The sequence below is a fragment of the Amborella trichopoda genome, chromosome 7 (genome assembly GCF_054954075.1).
Source record: "Amborella trichopoda isolate Santa Cruz 75 chromosome 7, AtrichopodaSantaCruz75HAP2 v2.0, whole genome shotgun sequence".
Lineage (NCBI taxonomy): Eukaryota > Viridiplantae > Streptophyta > Magnoliopsida > Amborellales > Amborellaceae > Amborella > Amborella trichopoda.
The window spans coordinates 16,867,061-16,881,432 of NC_142342.1; the positions used below are offsets into that span (position 1 = coordinate 16,867,061).

General features: G+C 37.6%; 1 protein-coding gene across 1 annotated transcript; it reads left to right on the forward strand.

The window, feature by feature from the left end:
* Window positions 1–1,202: 1,202 nt before the first annotated feature.
* Window positions 1,203–13,843, forward strand: LOC18441191 (carotenoid cleavage dioxygenase 8 homolog B, chloroplastic). The gene is made up of 7 exons (XM_006851311.4): window positions 1,203–1,726; window positions 3,587–4,336; window positions 5,284–5,474; window positions 5,935–6,124; window positions 11,624–11,726; window positions 12,489–12,662; window positions 13,638–13,843. Exons 1-6 carry the CDS (start codon window positions 1,445–1,447, stop codon window positions 12,632–12,634), a joined length of 1,662 nt encoding a protein of 553 aa, XP_006851374.2. The 5' UTR covers window positions 1,203–1,444; the 3' UTR covers window positions 12,635–12,662; window positions 13,638–13,843.
* Window positions 13,844–14,372: the final 529 nt, after the last annotated feature.

Consider the following 14,372-nt stretch of genomic DNA (forward strand, 5'->3'; position numbering starts at 1 on the left):
ATAAAAGGTTTAAGCTTTCATCCTCATCTAATGTATTAAAAAACTACTAATGATTTCAAAAAATAAGTAGGAGCTCGACATCCCCACTGAATTATCCAAAAAAGAAAAAAGACATAGAGAGATTTTTTTTCAATATTTTGGGATCCATTTTGAAATGGTCGAAGGATTGTTTTCAAAAGAAGAAAAAAATGATTTTTGAGTCATTAAGCAATTATGCCTGACGATAAAAAATTAGAAAGTCTATGTTCAATCTTAAGAAACTAATGTTTTCATACATGTTATTTGATTTGTTTTTCTGTTTTCAAATTAGTCGCTAGATTACATAAATAAAAAGGATGCAAGTGTGGTTTCTATAAGGTTGCAACCTTAAACAATCCAATTAAAATCTACCTCCAAATTTTATTATAAAAGATAATTTCGTTATAAAAAATTTTTAGGATTATCTAAACGTCTATTTTCCTATCTAATTATAAAATTTTAAACTCCAAAAATAGTAAAAATCAAGTAGATCTATATTTATACATCTCGATGTCAATATGATCAATTAGGGGGTTTTTGAACATTAAAACAACCTTTTCCGATGGGTTTTTTTGTTGCATCTTTAATTACATTTTACGGTTGCAACCTTGTATAAACTTTTTCCATTTCTATAAGGCGTAGTCTTTATAAAAAAAAAGTAAAGTCACTTCGGGCAGAGGAAATCTATATTGTGGCTCTAAAACCAATTTCCACCACCAATTATGAAACTCCTAGCTCAAAATATGGTTTAGATTTGCGCGTCGGTGAACACTTGAAAATGAACTGTTTTTTTTTGTTTGGAGGGGGAGGCGAGGGGGGGGTCGTTAACGAAAATAAACAGTTTTTTTTTTTGGTTATTCAGTTGGGGAAAAAGCCGATTTGTTTTTCATTAATAGAGATAGAGAATTACAAATCATTATTTTATAATATTACAATAGGGCATTTGTGCCAAATCATGGAGTAAAGGAAGAGAAATAAAATTCGGCAGTCTAATGAGCTAAATCACAGCACCATAATAAGCCGCACTCTTTTTGGCAAAGTGTATCCACCACTACGTTGGACCGACGATAAATATGGGAAATAGACCGCACATTAAATTGTATGTTATAATAGTCAAAACTACAATTTTCTATGAGTTTTGGGGTGAGGCTTTACTTATTTTGATAGGGCCCTCACAATACTCCAAGGTTAGACGTTTTTACCTGAGTGAGTGAATAGCTGAAATAACCTTTTTTTCTAATAAGTCCATTTGCTAGCTACTCTTGTCTCTTATAGACTGGTATAGATTGGGAAGATTCCACCATGAACCAACTTGCTCTGTCTTTCCTCTATATAATCCAGCTAATTCTTGGTCATGTGAAGCAACAATCTCTTGTTCCTTGTTATTTTTATCTTTCTTGTTGATAGTTAAGAAACTCTTGTTCCTATGGCTTCTTTAACCCTTGGAGCTCCTATAAGTGAGATTTTCAATGTAAAATACAGTAAGGCTTTGCAATTTAGACATGGAAAAGGGTTTGTTAAAGAGTGTTTTCCGAAGAAGAAAGCGGTGATGAATGTTTCCATAGAGGATGTTGGGGGAGGTTCTCAGGTCAGTAGTATCCCGGCCATGAAAACTGAGGCAACAAAGAAGCTCTCGGCTTGGCAAAGCGTACCGAAAGAGCATTGGACAGGTGAATTGGCCGTTGAAGGCGAAATTCCAACATGGCTGGTATGATCTCTCTCTCTTTCTCTCTCTCAATCAAGAATTGTGAGACAAAGCTTGGGCTTCCATTCATTTTGATGAAAAACTTGCAATCAGCCGAAGCACAGAATTGCTTCATTTTTCTCAATAAACCGAAAAAGACTCCTAAGCGAATCTGACAACATTGGTCTCAAGTTCAACCCCTGCAATTACTCCGTCAAATGTCCAACAATTTCTCTCTTTCCAAACTTCCTAAAGTATAGCAAAGACCAACATTTTCCGTAGATCCTTACCTATCTTACAAGCAAGGAAAGGCATCCACTATTCAAAAAGCTTAGCAACGGATCCTGGATTGAACCATTGCATATCAATTTGCAGTAATATCCAAGAACACAGTTGTAGTAAAGCGACAATATAAGAACAAATATTCTACTCTCCTTCCTTACACATTAGACATAAGACATACTAATAAGCATGCCCCTTCTATTGTTAGGATTTTACCCCTACCAAGCAAAATAATGTGCCTCATGTGGCCTTTGAAATGGTAGGATTCAGATTTTGCTGGGCTTTGATAAACGTGTCTATTGGCTGATTTGACTGAAAACTCTTCATCAATGATTATCTCCTAAAATTTTTTGACCTTCTTCTAAAAGATAATATCGTTAAAATTGGTGTAGTTTCAGATGTGAGTCTGCAACATAAACAGATTTTGTCTGCGACGATGGCATCCTTGTCATTGCATTTCATGAAAACATCTGGGAACTCTATCTTCAAGTCTTTTTCACCTAACCATTTTTTATGCCAAAAAGTGTGTTTTTCCCTCTATGCACCCGTATGTTCAAGATTCCCTTTAGAATAGATGGCAACAATGTTGGATACCATTCCTCTACTTCAAATAGAAGGCAGGTATGTTGCACCTACTGTTCAGGCTTTTTGGATGGGTAAGCTTGTAGTAACAAGTTCTGCCAAAAAAAATTTAAATTAAAAACAAAAAGACAACGACTGGGTTATAGATGTGATACTAAAAGCGTTAGGAGTTGAATGTCTATAAAGTTCATTTTGAGAGTATCCATAACTTTTAAAGGTCAAATTTAATGACCATTTATACATCTATGTATCAAGATTGTCAATAGTTCTATACCCGTAGAGTCTAATATACGATGATTACAATAGTTTACTTTTAGGTTTTTAGAGTCTACTTCATATATATTTATTTTTTGTACATGGAAGAAATATACTTGTAAATCAATTCTTGTTTCATTTGATGAAATTAAAGTTATTCTTGATAAATACTTTAGCACGTACATCAAAATAGAAGGCACTTATTTTGCACGTTATTGAAGTGACTTCATACACACCTTACTTACCCAAAAGAAAGAGTGTAGCCCAACCATGAGCGATATGTTTGGTACAAGAAAGTCACAGTCACTATGATGTGAAACGTAACATATAACAAGGTCACAATCATCACATTTAGTTATCATCGTATAATCCATTGATCAAACAAGTTCACCTTTATAATAATATTATTAGTAGGATTAAGTTTCTATAGGGACTAGGGTTTATAAAAATAAAATAAAGCCTCACCTCAAATCTTCGTTCGGAAAACACTTTCAGCATAAAAAATCTTCATGACGGCTCTAAAACTAATTTCCAACACCGATAATAAAATTTGAAACTCAAAAAATCATATAGATCTTGCATATATGTGAATACTTATTTTAAGGCAGAAATAGATGGTATCGATAATTTTTTGCAATATACACTATTTTTATATTTTGAAATCATAATTGTTTTTACGCAACCATAATGTTAAAGCTGAGATGATCGATTCATTGAAAATAATAATTTTTGATCTCTCATTGAAAAGCTCTCATTTGTATGCAGAATGGGACATACCTGAGAAATGGCCCCGGTTTGTTCCACATTGGCAAGTACACTTGCCAACACCTATTTGACGGTTATGCAACAGTCATCCGCCTCCACTTCGACAACGGCCGCCTCATCGCAAGCCACCGCCAAGTCGAGTCCAATGCATACAAGGCAGCGAAAGAAAAAGGGCGCCCATACTACCGTGAATTCTCTGAAGTGCTGAGCGATTCCAACTTCCTCTCTCAAATTGGCGAGCTAGCTGGCCTCTTAACCGGCACTTCTCTCACCCTCACTGACAACTCCAATGCTGGTGTTTTTAGGCTCAACGATGGTCGAGTACTATGTATAACAGAAACTGTGGCGGGCGTAGTGGAGATAGACCCTGACACCCTCGAGACTATCGGAAAATTCGAATTTTCCGATGGGCTCGGTGGCCTAGTCCATGCTGCACATCCTATTGTAACTGATAACGAAATGATAACTTTGATGCCAGATTTGTTTAAGCCTGGGTATAGGGTGCTGAAGATGGCTCCGGGTTCAAATAAGAGGGACGTTATTGGGAGGGTGGATTGTAAAGGGGGTCCGGCGCCGGGATGGGTGCATAGCTTTCCAGTGACGGATAATTATGTAGTGGTGCCGGAGATGCCTCTGAGGTACTGCACAAGCAACTTGTTAAAGGCCGAGTTTACACAGCATTACAAGTTCGAATGGCTCCCCGAGTCGAAGGGCTACATGCACATCATGTGCAAGAGGAGCGGGAAAGTTGTACGTGATTCTCTCTTACACGTACACAATTTTGAAAGGATCTGCGTAGCGTTAAGTTTCTCACCATTTATAATTATTTTTATTATGGGTGCAATTTGTATAGAGCCAAGGCTCTAAATAATCGGAGTAAAGCGCATTTTCAAATAGTTTTGAGAAATATGGTTTCAATACTGAAAATCTTTGTGATAGCCTTAAAATACATTTTCATCACTAATTATAAAATTTAAAGCTTCAAAAATAGTGTAGATCGAAAAGATCTACTTGAAATCCATTTTTTTCTCACCTTCATGCATCTTGTGGTCAAGATGATTAATTTGAAGAGGTATCAAACCAACATCTTCTACTAAAATTTTTGAAGTGCGCCCTAATTTGATTGTTTAGAGCTTCCCACTTATATGAACTTTTTCTTTTATTTTGCTTTTTTACAATTAGGAGATGGGTTCGCCCACTCTTAATTCCCCATTCTCAACACAGTTAAAATTCTATGAAAATACAAATAAACACTTTTTTAATATATAGAAATATCTTTTTTCTTTTAGAGGGAGGAATACTTGCGTGCTTTTGCCACGATGATAACAAGAAAATGAATAGCTTCTCATTCTCTGTGTTCTTAGTTTTGCAATTTCATTAGTTTCTTTCCCTTATATTCTTTCTCTCTTAACTCCAGTTTTGTTGACATGTTCATAGTTAAATGCTAACCACCAGAATCCATAATTCCTTTGCTAGAGAGGAATACCTGTCATGTTTTTCAATTAATGTAGAAAAATAAAGATAAAAAAAAAAAAGCCAAAAAAAAAAGGAAAAAAAAAAAAGCAAAAAAAAAAAAAAAAAAAAAAAAAAAAAAAAAAAAAAGAAACAGAAAAAGGTGGAGGTATTGTCTTTTTTGCTGCTAAGTAGTTCCCTTATAACTTTCAAGCAATTAGACCTTAATACTGGTAAAATTGCAGGTAGCAAGTGTGGAGGTGCCATTATACATAACATTCCACTACATAAATGCTTATGAGGATCGCGATGAGGATGGGCGCCTCTCTGTCATAGTCGATTGTTGTGAGCACAATGCAGACACCACCATACTCCACATACTCGAGCTGCAATCCCTCAGAAAGTATATTGGCCAGGATGTGTTGCCTAATGCTAGGTACATGACATCCAAATTTCTTCATCCACAGCACACATAATGACATCTATCTATTTTTTTCTCTGAAAATTTTTGAGAGATCTTCTCTAGTTTTATAATTTTTGTGCAATTGTTCAATGCCAAACATGCTAAAATACAATGAAAAGAGAGAACAAGAAAAAGTAAACTGTATCTGATCAAGGCTTCAAGAATGCATGTCCCCTGTTTGTAGAATGGACAACTTAGGGTACTAGATAGCCATAAAAATTAGTACCCATGTGATAATCGTAGTACATTTAGTACAATTCAGAAGTTTGAAATCACTAGGTGATATGAAATTTTCATGTTTCTCCCTTCTTTATGAAATCAAATACTAGTTGTGGTAAAAAGCACTTCAATGAGTGAGAGTGTGTGAGAGAGAGAGAGAGAGAGAAAGACAGAGACAGAGAGAGAAAATTCAGACTAATATTATAACATGCAGGGTAGGGAGATTTAGAGTTCCATTAGATGGGAGCCCAAAGGGAACCCTGGAGTCAGCCGTAGACCCAGATGAACATGGAAGAGGAATGGATATGTGCAGCATCAATCCTGCTTATAGAGGGAAGAAATACAGATATCTCTATTCATGCGGTGCCCAACGTCCATGCAACTTCCCAAACACTCTCACAAAGGTAATAAGCTTCCATAACGCAACAGTTAATTTTTTGTATTCAAATTTCAACTAATCTCAGCAAAATATGTACAATAAATGTCTTTTTCTTTTAATTGTTGGGTATTCTTCAAATTTGGTCCGCTCTTTAAATTTCCTTTAAACTTGTTTGACATTTTGGTCTATCAACAGGAATCACAGTTACACCTCATCCAAATCTAGTTGTCATATCAATTTACAAGAATTATAACATCTCAAATATGCTATTCGCCCATTATAGAAAGAGAATACTTGAAAGTTGCACATTGTCGAAATGAATTACAATTTTTATTTATTGGTACCTCTATTTCATTAATCAAAATTCATGTATAAATACAAGTCTTCTTCCTTTCCAAAAACTGAGTTTCTGTATAATTAGACTCTTTAAGTATGGCTCTGGACTAGACATTTCAACTGACTACATTCTACATTTCAGAAGAATCTACAGGAAAAAGAAGAAAAAAGGTACCCAACTTCAGTGGGAGGAGTGAAAATTGTGTCAACAGAACTCCTATAGATGCTGGGTGTAGCCAGACATATTAGATCAAAAAAAAATTGAAGCAAAAGACCAAATTTGATTCGCAATGTGGCAGTGCAAGAAAAAACAGGATGCTGTTTTGGCATATTTCCTACATAGCATACACTTTGGTATGACTGAACCACGTTGCCTTGAATTGTCCACGTTAGATCTGTTGTAGAATGACCAGCTCAAATGCTAATGTTTTGGGGAGACAAGATGTTGCCCAAATCCTTCCTATGACAAATCCTAGTCCTCTCTTGAGTCGAGGTGTTTTACATCATTTAACTGAAAATCACCTTTGCCATCCTGTGTGCAAACCAATCAGTCCTTCCTCCATACCTGTAAAATAATTGACGTAAAGCAACACATTAGTAAGGAGCAGCACCTCACCATCCTGTAACACACCTTAATCTTGGGTTCCAAAATGTTTGATGCCCTTGCCCTTCTACTGCTCCTGCCAAAGTGATCTCAACGTGCACTACCAACATAAATAATTTACGATATTGGCCATCAAGTGGTTCATCCAAACCATAGGTCTGTCCAAGATCTAGTCGTAGTCCACCTTCAATTTACAACCTGCACCCTCACCGTCAGAGTGACTCCGGCCAGCAACTATCAGTCCCCTTCCATTACCCTGCACCCTCACTGTCAGAGTGAATCAGGCCAGCAACTATTAGTCCCCTTCCATATTACTGGGAAACTTCCTATGCTATAATGTTCCTCTATTGACTATTCGCCTTCATTTTTCCCACATTTGAATTAGACAATTTATTTCCATAATGGTCTTTCTGAGGCCATAGCCTCCACAATTTTGTTAGCAGAAGCATTGTAGTTTCTCTGATTTTCGAAGGTCCAATCCTCCTTTACATTAAGGCCTACAGGCTTTGTCCTGACTTATTTGATGGGCCTTGTTCCTCTCAGCTAAGCCCGTAAATCCCTCATCAATTTCTCTATCTCATTTGCCAATGAAGATGGAATTGAATATGGGAAAATGAAATAAATTGCGAAAAGGATAGAGTGGACTTGACTATTCTTATCCTCCCACCAATTAATAGGAATCCAATTTTCCAAGCTGCCAGCTTCTTGAAATTTTTCCAAGACTCTGCACCAAATAGACTTTGTTTCTTTCCCATGACAGAATGATAGCCCTAACTATTAGAGTGGAAGTCAAATCTGCACCAGAGCCCCAACATTTAGCTAGCATCTCTACTCTTTATTGTGTTATAACAAAGTCCATCTGGTCTATGACATTTTCATCTCCCTCAAACAACTACATGGCATCTTAGAAACAATCAAACAAATTTCCATCTGCTCCACTTGCATCAAAATACTGAAGTGTCATCCACACATCGTAAGGGCGATAGTATAGGCCCTCTAGGAGCAACCTTGAATGACCTGCTTCACAGGCTCCTTCTAACATACTGCTAAAGACTACAGACACAATTGAAAAGAGGAAGGCTGAAAGGAAGGGCCCCTGCCTCAGTCTTGGGCTGGGGGAATAAGCCTCTTGGTGCCCCATTGATGAGAATAGAGAAGCAAGCACTGGAAAGGCAATCATTTCTCCATCTTTCCCCGAACCCCATTAGCGTCATAATTTCATTTAGGTCCCTCCAATCAAATACTATCCTATGCTTTTTCTAAGTTACATCAATAGATGCACTCATAAGCCACCATGCACTATCCATGATCTGTCTCTCCTTGACAAAAGCAGCTTGGGGTAATGAAATTACCTGAGTTAGAACCTCATAAAGTCTTGTCAACAACACCTTTGTAAGGATTTTGTATACACTACCCAAAAGACTGATTGGTTCTGATAGATCTTTGATGTCTTTGATGATCTCTTCTTTTTTGAAACCAGGGCTACAGAGAGATGAGTTCATTCTGCTATTTATACAGCCTATTCCAAACATTCTCAGAACAATTTGAATGATACCTTCTTTCAATAGTTCCCAAATCTCTTAGAAAGGGTAGCCATCCGACCCCAGCACTCTATATGTCTTATTTGAAACACCGTGTGACTAATGTCTTCATATTTGAATGGCATTTCAAGCCAAACAATGCTTGCTGGAATCAGTTCGCTGAAAGGGATATCTTCCATATTACAACAAAGACTTTCTTCTGCTTTGCATACTTTCTGAAATGCTCCACTAATGTTGATTCAAACCGTTCATACCCATAATAGTATCAACTGGAAATGGAAATCCTGTCTATAGAATTGCCTCTTTCATGATAATTGGCTACTCCATGGAAAACTCTTGTCCTGATGCCCTTGCCTCAGTCGTCTGAATCTTTATCTGTCATGCCAAAAGCTTTCTGCTAGCTTCAAGCAATCTTAACGGGCAGCTTTGGCATTCATTCTATGGTTATATTTTCTCTAGTATACCAGAGTCGTTTGTCTCGTTTAATAAAACATTTATGTAGGAGTGGAGATTGTCAAATGACACCTTATTCCATTCCTTCAAATTATACTCAAGTAGCTCCAACTTTCTACATATTCTATCCAGCCCATGCTTCGACCTTGAAAGAGGTCTACCAAACCTTTACTCGCTCCCCGACTATGGGGACTTTGACATTGCGCTACTCATTGCGGCTTTGCTTGTTGGCCAAGAAGGGTAAAATCCTGGGAACTCTATTATGACTCATATGGTGCAACGCAAAAGGGAACTTGGGGTTAATGGCCTTTAAATGCTTGTATAATTGGTTATTCATCAAAGTTATCTTGCCTTCTCCCCATGTATATATCACATGTTTTATGTTCATGAATTACTTTTGAGTGGGAGTGTGCACTAGGTTAAATAGAGCAGGCAATGAGAGCTCTATCAGGACATGATGGGGTCCATCACTCTCAGCCGTGCGATAAGACCTTTACTAGATGAGGGAACCCACATCCTGGGATGGTTTTGTTTGGTCCCATGATGTGCACCATTGAAGGCGGCCCACTGTAACCCTATCAAGGCATGTTACAGCTAGGGTGGACGTTGCCTAGTACTCCAAGAGATGAAAAAGGCTACTGTGAGTCCGTAATGATTTTTAGGGGCTTGTGAGGACTAGCGCCTGAAAGCCTTAGCACTGGAAATTCTATGCAGCATGTGTACTTCTGGTTGCCTCAGATTTGTGTGACCTTGGAGTTATGTTATGCCAATGTTGAATTCTGTCTGGAGTTTTTAAATATTTTTCGAGCAAAATAAATATTTTTATTTTCTAAATTTAACCACTAAAATATTATGTGGTGAATTTTGTATTTAAACAAAGTATAGTTTTGGAATAAATTATTGTTTTAGATCAAGGGGATTCTTATTAGCATTATTTTTTTGTTATATAAGAACCAATATAGAGCATACTATACACCAAGGTTTTAAAAAATGTATTAAAAAGCAAAATCGCCCCTCTGGATTTCCATTCCGGTTCAGCGGATTGCAATCCATTCTAACAAACTAGAAATTAAAATGATTAAAAAAATAAATGGGGCTGGTTCTCTGACAGCGAACCGGCCGATACTAGCTGGTTAGTGACTAGAACCCACTAGTTCATAGGGGAACTGGCTGATTCTCAATATTTTAAGGGATTCGGATCAATCTGACCGATACCCTATCCGAATCGACCAGTTCTGATCTGGATCACCAATTTTTAAAATTTTGCTAGACACACGCATATGGCTCACTTTGGGACATTGTTTTGTGTCCATATGGACCACACGGCTCTGACTATTTCATCAACATGGTCCCCACTGGCTTAGGGTGCCATGTTATAGTCAAAAGGTCAACGGATGGAGCGTGGGGCACTTTATGTGTCCAAGGAGGTGCACGAAGCACTATAAGGTCTCCCAGTTTTTTTAGAAGCCAATAATGATAGGAAAGCAAGTTTGTTAGAAAATATTTCGAAAAATCTTTTGGTGATTAGAAAATGTTTTATGTTTAATAAGAGGTTCTAAAAACTCCACCATGGCCAGTTCAAAGCCAGTCCCAAGCCCGGATAAGGGAGGAGGTTTGTGTTAGGTAAACAGCTAGCACAAAATTTTACCACACCTTTTCATGAATTATGAACCTATATTATATACTCATGCTAGGGCATTCCCTATAAGCAACGTGTAGTACCGGCCGTGACTGAGGATATGGCCCTTAATAGAGTAGAATGGCGGAACAAGATTCGTGTAGCTAACCCCAAATATTTGTAACAGGCTTTGATGATGATCATGCTGATGAATAGTTTCTAAAAGGGAATTCTAAATCTTATTGGAGTTTGTTATGGAATCCAGTTAGAAGTGGAAGTTTCCTAGTCAAGGCAAGGGAATGAACAGCTAGCATTGGCCTCTCAAACTATGAATCTCCCACTAGAGTTTAAAAACGACTTCACTTTTCCATGGAATCTCTCTTTAGTGCTTGGATGGATTAGTTTTGGTTCTCGTTTGCCCTCCGATTCCTTGCTCACTAGATCAACCATGTCATGGTAGGGAGGCCCTCCAAAGTTTCTCAAGGCACTTGTTCGGAAATTATCATTTTCAAAAAAAAGAAGAAAAGAAACTTCTCAGGGAATTTCTTTTGAAGGTCCTCGTATCTCTTGTGCCAACCCATGTATTGCAAAGCAGTTTGTGCAATAAGGGAGGTCGACCGACCAAAGAAATCCAGGGGATAGCTCTCTATGACAACCATCATTCTAGACCCACTCCTCATCCCTGTATCCCTTTACAACTTTCAATACATGTTTCTTTTTAATAGCAAATCAATCAAAATTCAAAATGCAAGTTATGTCAAACCAATGGTTTGCATCAAAGGTGAACTTTGGTCCGCTATGACAAAATTTTGGATCACATTTGGATCAGCTACGGATAAAACTTTTATACAATTCTCACGTGTGGCCCAATTCCAAACGTTGACATGTGGTTATGACATGCATGATTTGTGTCATGGGTTTAAAGTTTCAAAGAATTATTATTGTTTGACTGGGTTTGGCTTTCTACCACAGATTGATCTGGAGAAAAAGACTGCAACGAATTGGCATGATGATGGTGCTGTACCCTCAGAGCCCTTCTTTGTACAAAGGCCAGGTGCCATAGCAGAAGATGATGGTCAGTTGTTCAACCGCATTTAACTTCTCAAGGATCTACTTTTACTAGGGCACGCATGCACACCTGCGCATGGGTGCAAGCACATGAACACACATGTACACGCTCTCACACCACACCCACACACACAGACGAAAATTGTCACTTCAGGTCCTTGAAAAGAATTGTGAGAGAGATCAAAGTCATCTTGGCTTCTAATCCTATTATAAACAACAACAGGGAATTATTATATAGGTGCCATATACACTACAAAGACCACTGCAGTAAACTACTCTATGCTATCAGGAGACTAGGGGCACCAAAAATAAGGATCATAGGAACTTTAAAACCTAAAGGAACTATGGAAAGAAGCATAAGCTCCTGGGGTTCTTTTCCAAAGTTAGAGACCAATGGATAAACGGAATTATTCCAGAATGCATTTGATAAGCATGTTCTTTTCAAAAACAATGGAACTCCACAAGGCAAGACTACATTACAAAACTTCATGCTAGAGATATTCCATATAAAAACTCCGCATGATGGCCTAGCTTACCTTAATACCATAGTGCATGGAATTATATGTATGTTATGAGCAATATTTGCATATATGTAGTATTGCATTATTGCATAAACATGTAAAAAAATACACAATTAGGCATAGATGTATTTGTATGTGGCAAGTGTGTACATATGTTCATTGTGTGTGTGCACTTGCATTTGCAATTACCTTTCTGGACCTACCTGTATGAGGTTGACTTAGTATTTTTTTGGTGGATTTGGCTATAGGTGTGTTGATCTCCCTAATCAGCGAGAAAGACGGTGGTGGATATGCACTCGTGTTGGATGCGACCACCTTCAGTGAAGTTGCCCGAACAAGACTCCCCTATGGTCTTCCATATGGCCTCCATGGATGCTGGATCCCGAAAAAGTGAAATACTTGGAAGAAACAGAACTAGTCAAGTAAGATGTGTTATTGGTCTCAAAAGTTCACTGTTTTTCTTCATATAGTGGATAAACAAATGGCAACACAAGCACTAGGAGACTGAAATTAGGAGAAGTAGAAGCCTAGGATAGTGACCGAAATCAGTTGAGGGTAAGAAAATGAAACCCAAATATTTCAAAATAAGTCATAAAGAACTCAATGAAATCCAAGGTAGCTTTCTTTTTAAATTAAAAAAAAAATAAGAAAATACAAACAGAGTACAAAATGAGGCACCAATAAACCATTCTGGATGGCATTCAGAGCAATTAATAAAATCAGGATACACAAAAACCTCAATCACCGAGATGGCACCTAGATCTTCACTAGGCACAATAATAGCACAGCGAATGAGAAGCATAATAAGCCCAAAAAGCAAAGGCTTAACTGAATTTCATTTGATCCATTCCCAATGGATTTCACCATAGCCAGAGCTATCCTAGCCTTTAGTTTCACCATTTCAAATGAAACGTCAGCCTTTGATTTGACCTCTTTAAACATAATCTGATTCTCCAGAAATCTCCAGACTTCAACAAGTTCTCTTACCATTACTTCATTCAAGGTCAAGAAGAATAGGGGATCTTCAGCAAAATTCGAAACCAGAACTAAACACTACGCCCTAAAATTGCCTAAGCAATCGAGTAACACTCTGAAATGCCACATAACAGCGCTAGTAATCTCAAGTTGCATGAGCCCAAACTCAAACTCCTTCACCAACCCGTCCACTAGCTTGTGACTAATACACATCCAATCTCAAGGCGTGATGAAGCAAAAAACACAAGAAAATTTGATTTCTTAGCTTCTTGATTCTAGCTGCCCTTTTCTAATGAAGTTTTCCTTCAAACTTGTCAAAAAGATAATGATTTCCTTTTATATTTTGTAGTTTTATTAAGTTGTTTACTTTTCCAATGGTGAATTTGTGATACTGACCTAATTTCCCTTTTTGCTTCTCTTAGGGATCTTGCGGGAGAATGGAAAATAAGACCTCTGAAATATTCAGGCCCTTTCTTCTCCGGATATTCTGCTCTGCTATCTTTCAATTTCTTTTGTCAACCAGGTTCTAAGTCAATTAAGAGTGCAAATATGGTGCCTTATCCTTGAGTCTGTTACTATTCTTTAGCCAAACTTGACTACATAAGTTTATGAAATTCGAATTTCTCAATTCCGCACTTTGAGAGAGTAAAGAGCCTTCCTACAACCTCTTGGTTGCATAAGCAATCCACTGAACCCTCTAGGACTATAGGATTTCTGTCAAACAGAAAGGTCACTAGTGTGTTCAGGGTACAGAGGTTTATAGTTATCATTTAATATTCCTTTATACTTATCGTTTAATATTCCTTCAGTGGAATAACTTTGGATTCCAAGCTACCTGGTGGTTAAGAGTCATAATAATCCTCCCTGACAGAGTGTGGCATTCAAGTGACCCACCCCAATATGTTAAATTCCTATTGAACAATTTCTCATAATACACTTAGAACACCGAATTTCATTAGGGAAGTAATCATAAACTCCCTACTGCTAATTTAACGTGGGTCTGAATGCATCATCCCATGGGAATCCTCAAAATAACACGACAAAGATATACTGGTGCACAAACTTGTTTGCTTGAGCATCCTTTATGCTTCACATTGAAAATTTAAACCAAAATCTCTTTTCAGCCACCTTCTAGACAACCTGGGACCAGCTGACCC